General features: G+C 37.4%; 1 protein-coding gene across 1 annotated transcript; it reads right to left on the reverse strand.

Moving 5' to 3' along the window:
* Positions 1-1,200: 1,200 nt before the first annotated feature.
* Positions 1,201-16,939, reverse strand: UTP15 (UTP15 small subunit processome component). The gene is made up of 13 exons (XM_039320762.1): positions 16,830-16,939; positions 15,617-15,790; positions 14,666-14,758; positions 12,917-13,101; positions 11,755-11,933; positions 10,670-10,795; positions 10,172-10,307; positions 8,569-8,653; positions 6,168-6,314; positions 5,126-5,227; positions 3,346-3,479; positions 2,809-2,867; positions 1,201-1,934 (listed from the first exon to the last, which is right to left on the reverse strand). Exons 2-13 carry the CDS (start codon positions 15,704-15,706, stop codon positions 1,741-1,743), a joined length of 1,530 nt encoding a protein of 509 aa, XP_039176696.1. The 5' UTR covers positions 15,707-15,790; positions 16,830-16,939; the 3' UTR covers positions 1,201-1,740.
* Between the last annotated feature and the right edge of the window lie 31 nt (positions 16,940-16,970).

Below are 16,970 nucleotides of genomic sequence, written 5' to 3' on the forward strand. Positions count from 1 at the left end.
AAATTAAAAAAAACAAAGAATATTAAAAAATTAGTATGTGCTTCACTGATTACAGAAAGGTGTTCAACTGTTCAACCATGTCAAACTATAAAGTGTCTTTAGAGAAATGGGAATCCCAGAATATCTTGTTTTCATGGAAAACCTATACGCAGGTCAAAAAAACACAATATGAATGAAATACAGTAAAACAAGTCAGCAAAGGAGTGAGCCTAAAGGAACTAGGTTTGTTTAGCTTAACAAGGATTGAAGGGACATACGATGCAATCTGCCAATACTTGAAGGGCTGCCATAGGGAAGAGGGTATTGATTTATTTTCCATAGCATTTGATGGTAGGATAAAAAAAAACAATGGATGGAAGCTTATCAGAAGGAGATCCAACTTGGAAATAAAAGAATTCCTAGTAATGAGAACTATTAAGCAAGGGAACAGTTTGCTTCCCAAAATTGTGGGTGCTCCATTGCTCCCTTTGGATAGGGGTTGGACTACAAGACCTCCAAGATCCCTTTCAACCCTATGATTCTATGAGACAAAGCTTTTCCCTTAGTTATTTAACTTGGTTAAGTAGCAATGAAGGCCTTGGAAGATATTCAGTGCTATGATATTTTTGTGTCTACAAAGATCATAATTATGCAAACAGTGGTTTTCTTGTGACAATTTATGGAAGGGAAAAGTTGTACTTTTAAGAAGCAAGATGGAAAGCATATTGATGATTTTGAACTTTGACATCAGGGGAAGACTCCTGAAAATACCATGTATAGCCAAGAATACAAATAGATTATTCAACCAATTAATCCAGTTTTCACTTGAAGCATAGATGTTCAGGGTCATATTATCATTATACAAAGGCTTAGCTTTCTTGAGAAGTATATAAAGCTGGGAAAGATGGAAGGAAAGAAAAAAAAAACAGGATGACCAGCAGCAGAATGGATGGACTCAATCATAGTAGCAATGAGTGCACCATTGAAAGGCTTGAAGTACTAGGCTGGAAACATATGATCACTAAGAGACAACACTACTTGATGACACATAGTCTATCAGTGGTAGTTTAAACATGCATTCTTGGCAATTAGAAATAATAATCAGACAATCCCACACTCTCCAAGAATAATTTGCTACTTGAGTTAGATTTCAAAATAATCCTAGTTGTTGGTTGACAACATGCTCTTATTCATATTATGTGAAGAAGGAAAAAGATACTATATAGCCAACTGTTATTTATTTTCATCTGCTGAAATACCAACAGAAAGTACATGTTTATGATAAATTCTTAGAATTTAAAATTTTAAAATATTTAGCATAAGCATCCTTAGATACTATACATATACAGAATATTTTTATAGAAATAATTTTGTTGGACGTTGGCACAGAAAGATCTCCAAAGGCTTGGTTTTCCCAAATGAAAGCAGACCTGGTTAAATACAAATGGTCCCATGAGAGAGCTTGTAAATAAGATATTATACAGTTTTATTCAAGTTCTGGCATTTATTTCTACCTTAGCAGCTGATAATTTAATGATTATAAAAATATTTGAATAATCTAAACAAGAAAGCCTAATGAATTTGCATAAATAAAAAGGTATTTAAATAGCATTTGAATTTAAAAATCCACCCTTGCTGCATTAAAATATTTCAGAAGATGTGTCACTCTCCAGTCAGAAGTAATGTTTATTTTGGGGTGCAAATAAGAACTAAATGCAAAGATTTCACTGGTGAAATTTCTCAGCACAGATCCAGTACTTTCTATAGCTCAACAGTTTTTTTCTCATCCATGGGACTGTATTTTTTTCTTGTCATGGTAGCAAACAGTGCATCCATCATTCCCAAAACTTCTAGCAATTCCTCTTGATAATCAATCTCTTTCTCTACAAGATTTTGAAGTTTCAGAAACTGTTTATCAATAACTGAGGATTGTCCAATCACAGGCATATATATATCTGGAAAAGAAAAGATACACGTTAGTGGAATTTATGTGCTTAATGAGAATAAAGACATACTAAGAAGTCCTAACTGCTTCTTTTCTAGAACAATTTTAAGCAGGATATAAACAAGAAAATAATTTGGTAGACAAAGTCTTGTCACTATAGAAGAGGATGGAGCAGTTGGAGCACATGATGAAATTCCTTTTTGCCACTTCACTAACTGAAAATAATAGCTGGGAAAACACCAGTTATCAGTTTGAGAAACAAGGCAACAAAGAGCCACAAAGTTATCCATGAGCCTTCTTGAGCCACCATCATCCCTATCTTGAATCCTAAAAAGTCAAAATGCCTTCAGGTTCAACCCCTAGTGACTTCATGAATCTGATTATGCAATTTCCTTTGTAACAATATGGAAGTGGTTTGCCATAGCTTTTTTCCAGGATTTTTTTTGGGGGGAGGGGGGTATATAAATTCAGGAAGTTGCAGAATTAAATATTTGTGGTCACAGATTCAACAGGAAAACAACAAAGGCTACCTAGGGGCGGCAGGGGTAGGCAGCAGCAGAGTGCAGGGCAGATGTGGGGAGATAAGTGGGTGAATGGAATTAAATGCTGGCTGGAGAATTCTAGGAGTAGAAGTCATACATCTTCAAGCTGCCATGGTTGAGAAACAATTAACTACATGGTAAGGCTTTCTTAGCCTTATGAAGATCCAGTAACTGAATCTGGAACCTCCTTATATGCAAGCACTCAACTTCCCATTGAACTCTAGCTACTACCCCTATGCTTATTTGTGGATTGTATTCTTTCATGAGCAACAAAATGCATGCAGTTATGACATAGCTGGGTAAATGTCAACTTTATTCATGTTATTTGGTATATGAACGTACCTATAATCATTTCTGCAACATTTATCAGTACAGGAGCATATCTTGCATCAGTCACATTTCTGCAAATTTAATTAATAGCCAGATGTTAAACTTCCTATCACACTCATTTTTTTCACTTTTAATGACCTACTGGAGAAAGAAAGGAATCTTGGTTCTTCCTTATCAGGAAAAAAACATCCAAGATACATGGTTAGGAGCTTTTTTCCACCAGAATTATAGCCTGGGATCAAGATGCTACCCATGAAGATGGTTTAAGTATTATTTCTTCATGCAGAGTAATATTTAGCTGATTTGTAATAATTGTTTAAATGTTATGGGCACTCAGGCTGAGACTCTGTATTTTAACTGTGATTTTAAATCAGACTGTATTAAGTTCTTTCACATTCTGATATTTCTCCATCCCCTTTGATCCAATAAAAGTCATCCAAACTTTTAAAAAAGAATTTGAAAACCCCATCATTCTAAAAGTAGAATACCCAAGGCAATTTATCCCAATTTGGATTACTAGTTGCCTTTGACAACTAACCTGGTAATTACCTTATTAAGAAAGAAAGTAGGACACTGAGCTGCTTTTCATCCCGCCCAGCAAGTGCATTTTTCAGGGTTCCTCTGCGGTTTAATTCTTGCATGACAGCAACTGTAACTTCAGGTGGATTCTTTTTTTCAGGGCCCTAGAAGTAGAAAGCATTCAAGAACACATTTTTACAATAAAATGTTCTCAAGCATTTTTACAATAAAATGTTCTCAAGCATTTATTTTACAATAAAATGTTCTCGACCCAAACATATTCTAATACCTAAAGAAAAATGAGTTAATTCGGAATGTAACAGTTTACATTTAAGAGCCATTCACAGAGCAGCTTGTTGCAATCTTGTCTAACTGCTGTGCCAAGGACACATCTGTTAAGGGTCTTGATTGCAAGGAGCTGTTCAAGGATCATTAATGAAACACTTTTTTTGTTTTCCAAACCAACATAATTTAATTTACAGTTATTTCTAGGCCAAGGTAATCATATATTTTGCTTTCTTGTATGAATAAATTATATTTTAAAAAAGGCTTATCCCACTTTCACATTTAATGATGAAAAGCAGGTAAACATTTCCTATGGCTAAATATAAAACTAAACTTTAGGAACTAAATATAAAAAGTATACAAAAATATTTTAGTTCCATTTTTCCCTAAAAAATACTTATATGCTGATATAAGAACCTGAAGTGGGGAGAGGTTCCAGGTCAGCGGCACAGTATATGATTTGCGCACAAATAGTATCTAATTCAAAATGTGGCTTCTCCAAGAAGGAAAGGCAGCAAAATGAAATCCTACAGAGCACTTGCCAACCTGAGTGGGAAAACCACTTAACTGCCTGGCTCCAACCAAATCTAATCTGGTCTACATGGCCTCAAGTAAGTCTCAGTACTTTCTCAACCAACCTGGCATAATTGTGTGTTTTGCCTTCAAACACAGCTCTGTTTTAGCCACTCATCACTGTTCTCAGGAAGAAAGACATGAGGTGAGAACCATGTCCATCTTTCACCACTTTGTCTCCTCCTGCAGTCAAAAGCCTTCCATGCAGTGAAAGGTGGGAAAAGATGGCTCTCTACCAACGGTCTTTGTCCATGCAAGAGATGGAAAGCAATGGCCCTCACCTCCTTTCACAGGCCAAAGTGATACTGTCTATGATGATCCTTTGGAGGGAGAACTTAATCTATTACCTTTCACTCTGCAAGAGCAGTGGGCAACTAAGTCCAGTCTCCAGGCCAGGCTCAGTTCCCCATAATGTGGATTAAAGGTTTGGTCTGTTTAAAGATGGAAATTTTCCAGAAATATTCATTACAGAGGAAAAAGCTTTTATTTTCCTTTAGAAGACATAAACCAAATCTGAAAACCTGAAATGCTTTTAGCAGCATCTTTTACCGATCTAAAACCACTTTGCTACTTTAGGAATTAAAGTGTAAAACAGCAGTAAGAGGATGTTTGTGAACCTTGGGACCATCTGTAATCCTGAAATACTGCAACTTACAACGTGATCAGAGCTTTGTAAAATTCTATTAAAATATAAAGAGATTCTGGTTAAACAAGCAATACTCAAAACAATGTGATCCCTTTGTTTTCCTAATCCTTCATATTTCTTCACATAAAACCTACAGAGGATTTCTCCAATACTTTTTAACATTACATTTGGTATTTCCCAGTATTAACAATAGTACCAATGTTATTGCATATATATAGCAGAAAGCTTATATTCATGAAAATATTGATCAGATCCACTGCAGGTATTAAAAAAATAAAGCAGATGGTTCAAGTAATATCATCTTACTTGAAGTACTGCATCCAGAGCCTTGGAAACCTGAAAAGTTCGCAGGAACTTGTCATATTTCTTCAAATAGTTCTTCACAGGCTTGCTGATAAATAAATCTTCCTAATGACAGGGAAAAAGTGAGGAGAGTCAATAACATGAGTGGTAAAAAAAATAATCCTGTTTTGGCTTCATTTATTTCTTGTTTTAATTAATCTCCTCTGCTAAAAGGAATCTATAAGCAGACACAGTTTGTTCTTGCAAGATCCTTGTTTACACAGTCCACTGCTTCGTGCTCACATCATGGAAAAAAGGGGGTTCTGATTTCTGGGTTCTCACCTGACTAGATAATTTTAGGCAATAGTATCACTGCAATCCAAATAGCTTTTGGACTACTCCCTGCCCAGCCCATACAAACAAGGAGAAATGTTCTTCTGTGTCCTAGCAATGGTAGAGCTCATTTGAGGAAATCAAGAGAAAAGGTATCCTCACTGACCATAAGTAAACTTTGAAATTCCCACCTTGGCACCTGCCCTGGTGTAAACACCACCACAAACTTTTGTTAAGTATTTCAAATATCCATGCCTTTGCATCAATTTTATATTTTAATTCTTCACTGATTTAAACTGTCATCTATGCATTATAAGGCCAGGCAGGATAATTATTATTTAAACAAAACAGATCCTTTTACATGATAACAGATCCAATTAATTCAGTGAGACATTCAGTCTCAATAGACAACAGACTGTTCTATAGACCTGACAAACTTTGTTCACTTAGCTTTGAACAAATATGGTTACAACTTGATTTCTTCTATCATCAAGTTTGCCACCTGCCACTTTTGTATTTTAAATGCTGAAGTTTAGTATCCAGTTAACCAGCAGCATATTTGTTTTTGTTCTTTAATGTGCTTACCCTACATTAGCTTTTCCAACCTGGTCCCCTTTGTGTTAGTGTTAAGATCCGGTGAAATGTAACCTAATTTTACCCCTCATATTTTTAGTGCTTCATGCCATTCGCTAACAAAAAATAGGGTTTTCTCTGAACACCTTTTTCTGCATACCTGCTTTGGTAGATAATTTTTTCCTTTCACAAAGGTTCTGTATGCAGGTCTTCTCCGATGCAAAACCTCTTTTTCTCCTTCATGCTTCCGATGTTTAACATTCAATATGCCATTTGTCATGCCTACAACCAAAGCTTCATCCTCAGGCTATAAAGGAAAACAAAGTTGGTTTAATCCATATATTTAGTTCAACGGTATTAATTGTATAAAAACAGAAACTAACTCCTAATATTATATATGAAGAGGCATTCTACAAAGACTGAAATATCTTAATCAAATACAACTATATTAAATTACCAGGCTTATGAGTTTTTAGCCCAACTTTTCTATCCATATATTCCATTGTGTTCAAGGGAGCTTATACCTCAGTAAAACTCTTTTATTTGCTTTGTTCAGTTATTTGTGCATATACTTAAAATGAAGTCAATCCAAGACAGCTAACTTCTTAATCTCAAATATGCATTGAATCCCTTATCTTTGGCCCTAAAGTTTAATTAATAAACAATGAGGTAACATTCTTGACAGAGCCCTTTTCTAAAACATTCCTCATGTCCTTATGTACCAACAAACTAATGTAAAGGCTTTACAATTGTGTTATGTTTCCTAACTGATTCCCTCCAGATATGCTGTACTACATTACCGAACTCCCAGCAGCTTGGGTGTTGACTATATTTTCCAGAAATCAAGAGTTACAGTCCAATACATTTGGAGGCATCAGGTTGAGGGACACTATGTTAGTACACAGTCCAACATGATGTGGTAACAGTATATTTCATGAGATAAAGCTATGTGTTCTTTTTAAAGCAGACTTAAATGATGTGCCTAAAGATCTAGATGGCCAGAAGAATTCAAAAGTCAACACAGAGAACACATATTCCAAGCAACATTATTTGGCTATTGCCAGGTCAACAATTGTTTGACACTTAAGTTATAGTGCTGAGGCTTTCAGCTGTTGGCCTTTCAGGAGGCCTTAAAAATATGGATCTTTTCTCAGGCTTTAGGGTCAGGATATCAGTGGAGCCTGGATTGCAGATTTTGTGTTGAAATGACTGGGAAGTTCAGTACTTTTAGCTGGTGTCTTGTTATTTTATATGCAAGTCTTTGCTTCTACTTTTTTATTAGCCAGCCAGGTATGTGATTTGCATGAGCAGCCAAGTAAATTTGAAGAATATAGTTGAAAAGCATGGCACATGCACAACTGTCTTTTATTTTTATAGAAATAGATCTATTTTTATAAATGTCTTTATATCCAGTACCTTATAGTCAAAAATTTAGACTGATAAGCATTTTTACTGACAAAAATCTGAAGGCCTACAAAATAAAAGAATGGCAGGGTTCACACATTATGTTAAACAAAAAGCAAACAAAGCACATTTGGTTTAGAACAGGGGTAGGCAACCCAAAACACTCAAAGAGCCACTTGGACCCGTTTCCCACCAAAAACAAAACACCGGGAGCCGCAAAACCCTTTTGATATCTAAAATGAAGATAACACTGCATATATCCTTTTTTACCTTTATTATAGGTGTGTGTGTGTGCGCGCGCGCGCATGTGTGTATGTATGTATGTGTGTGTGTGTACACACACACACACACACACACACACTAAAAAAAAAAGTAAAAATATGACTCTTGGGAATATCCATACTATTAAAACAATGATCACCAAGAGAATGCTTTAAGAGAATAAAATTACATACACACACAGGTAAAAAAAAGGATATATGCAGTGTTATCTTCATTTTAGATGTCAAAAGGGTCTCTCTCTGTCTCTCTCCCTTCCTCCCTCTCTATCTGCCCTTGGTCTGCCACTCCTCTTCCCCCACTCTCTCTCTCTCTCTCTCTCTCTCTCTCTCTCTCTCTCCCTCCCTCCCTCTCTCTTTCTCTCTCTCTCTTTCTCCCCTCCCTCCTATCTGCTGCTCACCTGGCAAGCTTCAAGCTGTTCTCCAACAAATTCAGGGGTAGGCAACCTCGTCTCTTTCATGACTCATGGACTTCAACTCCCAGAACTCCTGAGTCAGCCTAGCTGGGCTAGCTAGCTCTCTCCTGCCCTTCCTGCTTCCTGCTTCCTGCAGAGACGCAGCAAAGGGAGGAGCTCCGCCCAGGAAGCTTTTCAGCTCCTCGGAGAATACTGTGAGTGCATTCTCTTTTACACACACACACACACAAAAACACAAACACACACAGAGAGAGAGAGAGAGAGAGAGAGAGAAGCAGGGAAGTGCAATTGCCTCTCTCTGTCTCTGTCTCTCTCTGCAAAGGCAGAGGAGGCTGGGAGCCACAGGGGAAGGCTCAAAGAGCCGCATGCGGCTCCGGAGCCGCAGGTTGCCGACCTGTGGTTTAGAACAATACACAGATGAAAATGCCCATTATCTGTATACACACCAGATTATGTTACTTACTGCTAATGCAAGACTGAGAATTGATGCTTCATAGTTAAAGCTGTGCACTACTTTGTAGGAAGTTGTACTGTAAATCTTCACATGCCTAAAAAAGAAAATGCCCATACCACAGTCAGCCCTCTGCTGTAATTTCGTCAGTATAGGTAGTTCTCGACATACAACCATTCATTTTGTGACCAAAGTTACAATGGCATTGATGAAAGTGATGTTTTTCACATTTATAATCATTGCAGCTTCCCCATGGCACATGATCAAAATTTGGCCTCTTGGCAACTAGCAGGTATTCATGGCGGCTGCAGTGTCCTGGGATCATGTGGTCACCATTTGTAAATTTCTGACGAAGTCAGTGGGGAAGCCAGATTCACTTAACAACCATGTTACCAACTTAACAACTGCAGTGATTCACTTAACAACTGTGGCACAAAAGGTTGCAAAATGAGGCAAAACTCCCTTAATATTGCTTAGCAACGAAAATTTTGGGCTCAATTGTGATTGTAAGTCAAGGACTACCTGTATTTAATAAAATGGATTGCATTACACAATGTTGCTGATATCCTATCATTTGATATCCTCAACTGAAGGGTTACTTTTCCTACTGCTCCAGCAGGCAAGACCAATTTTTTTTTTCTTTGAAAGATTGAATATACCCGAAACAACCGCTCCCCCCCAAAGTCTCCAATCTTCCCAGCCAAACACTGAAGAATATCCCCAGGCTTTTTACATCATGCCATGACATTATCAGCCCTTCAGGAATTTAGATGAAAAATAATTTCAAAGTTACCCTAAATTGCAAAAGTGATCCCCATTACTGATGCATGTAATTGCCGTACAAAAATCTCTGTGTACGGTTGTAGTTCTATGCACCCCTTCCTGAGAATGAGTTTCTTTATTGATATATATGAATAAAATGGTCACATTTCCTCTCAGCTAATGGAAAGACAGCAATCTATTGATGGCACCAAAACCAAGTATACTTCTAGCCCTGATTCTGAGATTCAGTAAACTTGCAAGTCTAACCTTTGTCTTCAGAAAATGGAAGAACTGCATCACAGTATTTAAATTATATGTCCAGTTTTCAATTTTGTAGTTGAATATGCATTCGTTGTCCAGAACTATTAATTAACACAGCATAAGCCAGTGGTGGTGAACCTATGGCATGGGTGCCAGAGGCGGCACTCAGAGCCCTCTCTGTGGGCATACCTGCCGTTGCCCCAGCCTCACCTTCCCCCGTGACCCCGCCCTCTCCAGTAGCCCCCCTGAAGGAGAGTTGCCCCTGAGCATGGCCCACGCGGAATAGCGCAGCCAAGGACATGGCAGCCAGGCAGCATAGACAAGACTGCCCTCACACCCCATCACGCACAGTTGATACTGCAGGGCGCAGGCAGAGGGTGTGGCCGCCATAGCGCTGCTGGGCTGCCTGGGCGATCTGTGGCGGGCCCTGGAAGTGATGAGTGGCCCTGCGGGCAGGCGGGGCAGAATGGGGCAGAGTGGGAGCGGGGCAGGGGGTGGAGTGGGGCGGCGCACGTTTTTGGGCACTCGGTCTCTAAAAGGTTCGCCATCACTGGCATAAGCAGCTTGATAGAAAAAGCTAAAAAATACAAACCGATCTAGGGAGCCCGAGAGAAGCCTCTGACCAGAGCTACTCAAACACAAACAGGTTACAGTTTTATGGTGATTTCTCAAGGACACTAACAACTGGCCTCCTTTAAGGATATCCCAGATTTTAATGTAGCGACCACCTGCAAAGTTTTAAAAAATAGTATTTTATACATACATTTTTGAAAGGCAATCTCCATAGTTTACTTCTCTTCCCAGTTTATTAATCACCCCCTTTTTTAAATAGATTCAGACTTTCACTTGGAGTGGAGCAAAAGAAAGTAGACTATAACCTAGAAAAGACTTGCAAATCCCATTGTGCATTAAGCAACTTCAGGTCACTAATCATAGCTTACTAAGGCTTGAGCCCAAAGTAATGCAAATTAAAAAAGAAAAAGAAACTGGGCAGTAGAGTTTTTGCATATGGAAATAAAAACAGGATGTTTTGCTTAAAACAAAGATGGCAAAGAGCGATGAAAAAAAAACTGCTAATGGAAAGAAATACCTGCTGTCACAAGAAGACCTTCAGAAGGAAACAGATTAACACTCTCCACCGGCTGCCCATGTTCTATCCTCATAATGCTTTTGTCTGTCCGTGTATCATATACTTTCACCGTATGGTCATAGGAACCTAGAAGATATCCCAGAAGAAGAAAGGATTTAGAGCTTCACAACACATGAAGGAACAGCACATAACTGTGTTTTTCTTCAGACCTAATCTCAGACATAATCTAACTTTATTAGTGTTTAACACAAAGGAGTGGGGTTGGTTGGCTTTTTATGTGGCAACTTGTCCTACTTGTCTTGATCAGGGTTGTTGTAGTTTAGGTGCCTGTTTCTAACTGCCAACTTGGAAAACTGACAAACTGATTGCAAGTAGTCCTTGACTTGTGACAACAATTAAGCCCAACATTTATGTTGCTAAGCGAGGCAGTTATTGAGTTGCACCTAATTTTATGATTTTTTTGCCAGTTGTTAAGTGAATCATGCTGTTGTTAAGTGAATCTGGTTTCCCCCTTGTCTTTGCTGGTCAGAAGCTGGCTGGGCAGGTTACAAATGGTGATCACATGATCCTGAGACAATGCAACCGTCATAAATAATGCCAAGCATCTGAATGATCACGTGACCATGGGGAGGCTGCAACAGTAGTGTGAAAACCACTTTTTTCAGTGTTGTTGTAACTAGTCACTGAATGATTGTAAGTCAAGAATTATCTGTATTGGCCGTCTTACAAACATTTATGTCTTACAAACATTTGTAAGAATAAAATAAACTCAACAATAACCAAGTTTTCAACGTAACTTGTCTTATAATCTAAGATCAAATATGCCATCTAAGGATTTCATGTTCTGATTCCAAAATGTCAGCAGAATTTTTAAATCAGCAACCTATCATTATTATTAAATTATTCTAACCAAAAAAATGAAACATAGAGCAGAAAACCAAGCTGAATCAGGAAAACCAATCTATTTGAACATAAATAACTAGGAAATTTATAATTAGGAAAATATTGCAATAGTAGAGGAATGAGAAAAAAAAATCATTCAGGAAGTCATTTGGTCACCAGTAAATGTAAGGTAAATCACGAACCTGTTACAAAAAGATCTGCATTCAGTTTACTAGTACAGCCACATCTTACATAATCTGTGTGCTCTTTATAGCATGCTATTTCAGATGAGGTTGAAACATCCCAAACACGTGATGTGTAATCATCTGCTCCAGACATTATTCGATACTTATCAGACAGAAATCCTACAACACGTACTGCTCTATAAATCATAACAACAAAAAACAAATATAAAGCCATCTCATTTTTGCTATAGTCAATACAAACCCCTTCAAAAGGTCAGTGTATTCTACTATTTCAGAGTACTGATTAGTACTGTTTTCAGAATTACTTGAAGATTATCTGAGATACTTAAAGGTCATCTGAAATCATCTCTGTCATTTTAAAAAATTAACACAAGAGTTGAGAACAATATATTAAAGATCTAAGAAAATAATCTTTATAAATAGGGGGAAATCTGTCCACTAATTCACACAGCGAATACAAATAAAATGGCTGGGTTCACCCATCAAGGTAACAATAATGATCCAGTTATTCTGGGTTAAAGCATGATATGCTAAGCCAGGATATTATATGCAGCTTATAGGCCATTCAGAATTAGTTAGGATTTGTGCAAATAAACAACTAAAATACCAATTAAACTTTAATTAGTAAATTAAATGTATTCAACAATTCATATTGTAAAATTCTGTATTATTCATAAAAACAAATTCTAGTTGTATTTTTAAAATATACAATTATGAAAACTCTGCTTGGATCAATAATCGAATGTTTCCAAGTTGTTAATATTTTCAAGTATATTAATTAAAACCAAAATGAATAATCAAGTTTTCTGGCACAATTAAACAAATCAGATCTGTGGGAGCAAAGGTGAGCATATAATTATGTGCAAAATGTATGCCAAAAGTCTGCATTTTACATCACAATTGCACACAAAGAATTTTTTAAATCAATGTACTGGGCCTAATGACATTAATATAGACTCATCAGTTGGTAAAACAATGACAATTTATAACTTGTAAATATTATATTTACAACATAATTAACACATTTGTTCACGAACTGAGAAAACAGATGCTTCAGAATATATTTTTCTCACATTTGAAATTGCAATTACTCCAAAGTACATTTGTAGATTGAAGCAACTAGTCAACGAATCAAGTATAGTCATGTTCCCGTACTTACTTGGTGTGGCCTTCAAACTGCCTTAATGGTGCTCTCCCACCAATGTCAAAGATCCGAACGCTCCCCTCTTCACTGCCAGCAACAAGCAGCTGCCCATCCTCTCGATAGGTAGCACAATAAGCTACATCTTTGAAGCGAGAAAATGTTTTGATTGGCTCTTGTGAATATCGTCCATATATGTGGATCTAAAACAACATATAATCACAAATTTTCATTCAGAATGATACTGGAAAAAGCCAACAGCTTGCTGCTTATAGCCACAGTCGATGCATGAATCATTCTCCACATGCCCTACATCAAAGTCAATAACTTTGACCTTGACTGCTCAGACATTACTGTGGCCTCTGAAATAGCCAAAAGGTAACTCTGATTTGTAGCAATGTTTTCTTTCTTTAATAAATGTGTTTAACAACTTGCTATGATCCTCTTTATTTTCTTCATTTTTGGTGCACAATATATTTGCAGAAAGATATGAAAAGGGTGCCTTATTCTGGCCTTTGGACTAATAAACTTGTCATCATATAGTCATCATGATGATTTTGAATTTGAGACCAATGATCCATAGAATACCTCTTCTCTGAGAACTAGTTCTCTTTCAGATATATCTAGCTGGCTCAGGAATTCTGGGAGTTGAAGTCCACGAGTCATAAAAGAGCCAAGGTTGACTACCCCTGATCTAGAGACTCACATTTATTGATAAACCTTGTTTGGTATCACAAGTATAAGCATAGGGATCCTGAATGGTACATGTTCCTTCTCCTAGGTAACAAAACAAAAGCTTTGTTTTTCTTCTTGATCAAACTAGTTTGTTAAGACTTATGAATCCAATGATAACTACTAATTCAGATTTCCACAACTGGCTACAAAACTTTTCCCTAGAACAAAATTTCAGTAAGATTAACCAATTTAGAGTTTTAACATGGTTCTGCCAGAATGAAAAGGGGACTAATGAGCTTAAGGCTCTTGCAGCTAATTGTTACTGTGGTGGAGGATGACTGATTAGTCCCTTGAGGGGAAGGAAATTATTGTTCTCTCATTCTATCTGTGGATCTCTGAGCTTCTCAAAAGGGCTGAGGATGATTTTACCTCCTGTGAGGAGTAAATCAATTGAGCGAACATTTGCTGTCCCCACTGCAGCTGTTGAAAATTATTCCAGGGAAGGGAAAGATATGCAGTATGGATGTGTGTGTGAGGAGACAGTCATGCTTCTGGTGAGGCAGCCACTTGAAAGATTAAATTTTGAAAATGGTGATTCCAACTTTCTGATTATTGTGAAGCACAAGAAGAATGAGGGGCTTCCTAAACCTTCAGGGGACCTGGCAATCAATGAAAAATTTTCAATGAAAAATAAAGATAAGAGCAGAAAATCAAGATGAGCTGGGAGCTGGTGCATCAGCCTGCGTATCAGAGGGAAGAATCAAACAACTTGGAGGTAGTTCTATGAGGCAACCTACAGGCTACAAAAGAAATTCTTTGCTCTTGCTACTAAAGTAAGTGGAAGGAGCAACCTAAGTAAAAATATGCACCAGGGGGAAAAAACTATAGAATTATAAAAGACCTTTCCATATAACAGAACTAAATTCACTATGCATTGTTTTGCCTGTTTCAGCAAATGGGCACATTTGTTCAACTACAGTAAAAATAGGATGGTACAGCAATTAATTTGCAGAAATTCACTACAATACAAAGCAGAGTTAGAGTGTGAGAAAATGTAGATATTTTAAAGCAAAAATTTAACTTAAATCTTACCCTTGATGAGGCTGTGACAGCATAATTATACGGAGGAACTGGAGAAAAGTCTATTTTATTCACTGCACCGAATTCCTTTATCTGAATGGGAGTCTGAAAAAAGGTAGCACAATGTTACACATTATTATCCTTTTTAAGGCAATGTTATTAGAAAAAATATTTATAAAAGACTGAAAGAGAAAAGTGACAATCTTTAAGTTTAAAAATGAAATATTTTTATTCACAGCATTGCAATATTACATGCATTCACATACAGTGAAACTTCATTTTAATAGCTCATTTGGGGGGGAAAAATGTCAATTACTCTCAAATTTCATAAGAAAATAGATACTCATGATGATTTACTTCACTTGTGTAGTACTTTCATTTTGCATTTTTTTTTTCTTCCTGTCATTTTCCTGCAAGTGCCGGCTCCATTTTTTTCAGATCAACTGAGTAGTCATCCATTGGTTGAGACAAGAACTGACAGCCAAAGCTGACCTTGTGGGCTGAAAGAGAGTGATTGGCCCAAAGTCACCCAATTAGTTTTCATGCTTATGGCAGGATTGGAACTCACACTCTCCTGATTTCTGGCGTTTCCTTAACCACTAGACCGAACTGGCTGTCAAAAATTAATGTTATATTAACATAATTTGCACAATTGCTGTAGTTTTGTAGAAAGTAGGCTAAATTACCATAACTTAAACTATCTTGTCCAAACTACTCTAATGCAACCAACTTGTCTGGCACTTGTGGGAAATGTTTGGATGGAATCTGGTCCACGGATTCTAAAGTCAGCTAACCTGAGGATTCATTAAATCGGGGTTCACTCAGCAATGGGAGAGTGCACAAGTGATAACAAATTTTTCACTTTTCTTTTTTCAATGAAAAAAAATCAAATCAGGTAATATTTACAAAGAATTGATTATATCGGTTTCAGTTCCTAAAATTAGCTACAGTATATGTTATTACCTTGTAATTCTTCCAATACAAAGTATCCTTTGTAATTTTTTCTCCAAGCTTTGGAAATGTCTGAATTATTACAGGCTTGTAATTTGCCATTGTTTCTTAAATGAAATTTCTCCAGAAGCAGAAAGTAATCTTCCACCTGTAAACCTCATAAGGCTAGAATTTTCTAGATGCAACCTTTTAAAATAAAAAGCAAACAGGTTGTTTAAAATAGCAAAATAAGTAAGGATACAATTCTCCCATCTTCTTTTATCTAAAATATGAATGTATAGAATAAATCTTAGAATTCAAATTACTATTGAGGACTAGGCTGTTTCACTCATTTTGAAATGGGAGGTGGTAAAATTCTACAATAATCCACAACATATTTGTTATTCCATCTTAAACAAGAATTCTATTTTTAAGAAGAGATTGGACAGGCATTTATCTGAAATGAGATAAGGTTTCCTACTTGAACAGGGTGTTAGATTACAAGACCTCCAAGGTACCTCCAACTCTGTTATTCTGTTACTCTTTTCTATTCAATTTTTTTTAAATATAACTAGAAAATCTGCTCAAACGCTCCTAAGGTTTATATTTTTTCCTTGAAGTCAATAGTTACAAGCTCTGAAGAGGGATGTGAGCAAAAGTCTCAATGTCAACTATCACACACCTAGTAAATTGCAATTGATAATTTATAGCCGATTCAGTAATATAGTCAGACTTCATAAACTGTGTTTATGACAATACAGGTTATGCTCAATTCTGGCCACCCAGTTTTCCATTTTTTATTGCAATTACTTTTAGAATTCATTGATAGCATGAATGCCAGTGGAAGACTGCCCCAAGAAACGTTTTTCGGAAGCAACATTGCCCCAAATACCAATGATTGCAAACGTGGAAAAACGCTGCTTTCAGAGTTCACTTGGAGGCTTTCCAGGGCCACCTGCCTGCTGTTAACAGTGCAGGCAGGCAAGGAAGCGTCAATCTAATCTAATACTCCTGCAGCATTTTCTGGGAGAGAGACAACAAGGTCGGGAAAGAAGCGGCTCTTCCTGGTTTGCCTTCCTGCCATTAAAACGCTACAGTCTACCTACCGATACTAGAGAGGATGAATTGAGGCTTAAAAAGGAAGACCTAAACCAGGGGAAGGAAACCACTTTGTTTCGAGGTTGGGGAGTTTTCGCATCCCTGAGAATCCCCCCCCCACACACACACACAATCAGCCCGCAGTTACCGGGACCTCCGGTTCTTCACGCTCACGCTGCCGCCGAGGGAGCCGCCATCGCAGCAGTGTTGCGGCTCAGCGACTACGTCATCATACCGCGCCTCCGCTCTAACTTCTGCGGCGGCCCGGCAGAGGGCGGACGCTTTTCTC

Source organism: Crotalus tigris, unplaced genomic scaffold, assembly GCF_016545835.1.
Source record: "Crotalus tigris isolate CLP2741 ecotype Arizona unplaced genomic scaffold, ASM1654583v1 scf7180000023687.2574627, whole genome shotgun sequence".
Lineage (NCBI taxonomy): Eukaryota > Metazoa > Chordata > Lepidosauria > Squamata > Viperidae > Crotalus > Crotalus tigris.

Coding starts and splice junctions, on each gene's coding strand:
- UTP15 (XM_039320762.1), bottom strand. CDS start 15,706: ATGGCAAATTACAAGCCTGTAATAATTCAGACATTTCCAAAGCTTGGA. Junction 13,102..14,665: donor CTGTCACAGCCTCATCAAGG/GTAAGATTTAAG, acceptor ATGTTGTTTTAG/ATCCACATATATGGACGATA. Junction 6,315..8,568: donor TTCTCAGTCTTGCATTAGCA/GTAAGTAACATA, acceptor TTTCCTTTATAG/CCTGAGGATGAAGCTTTGGT.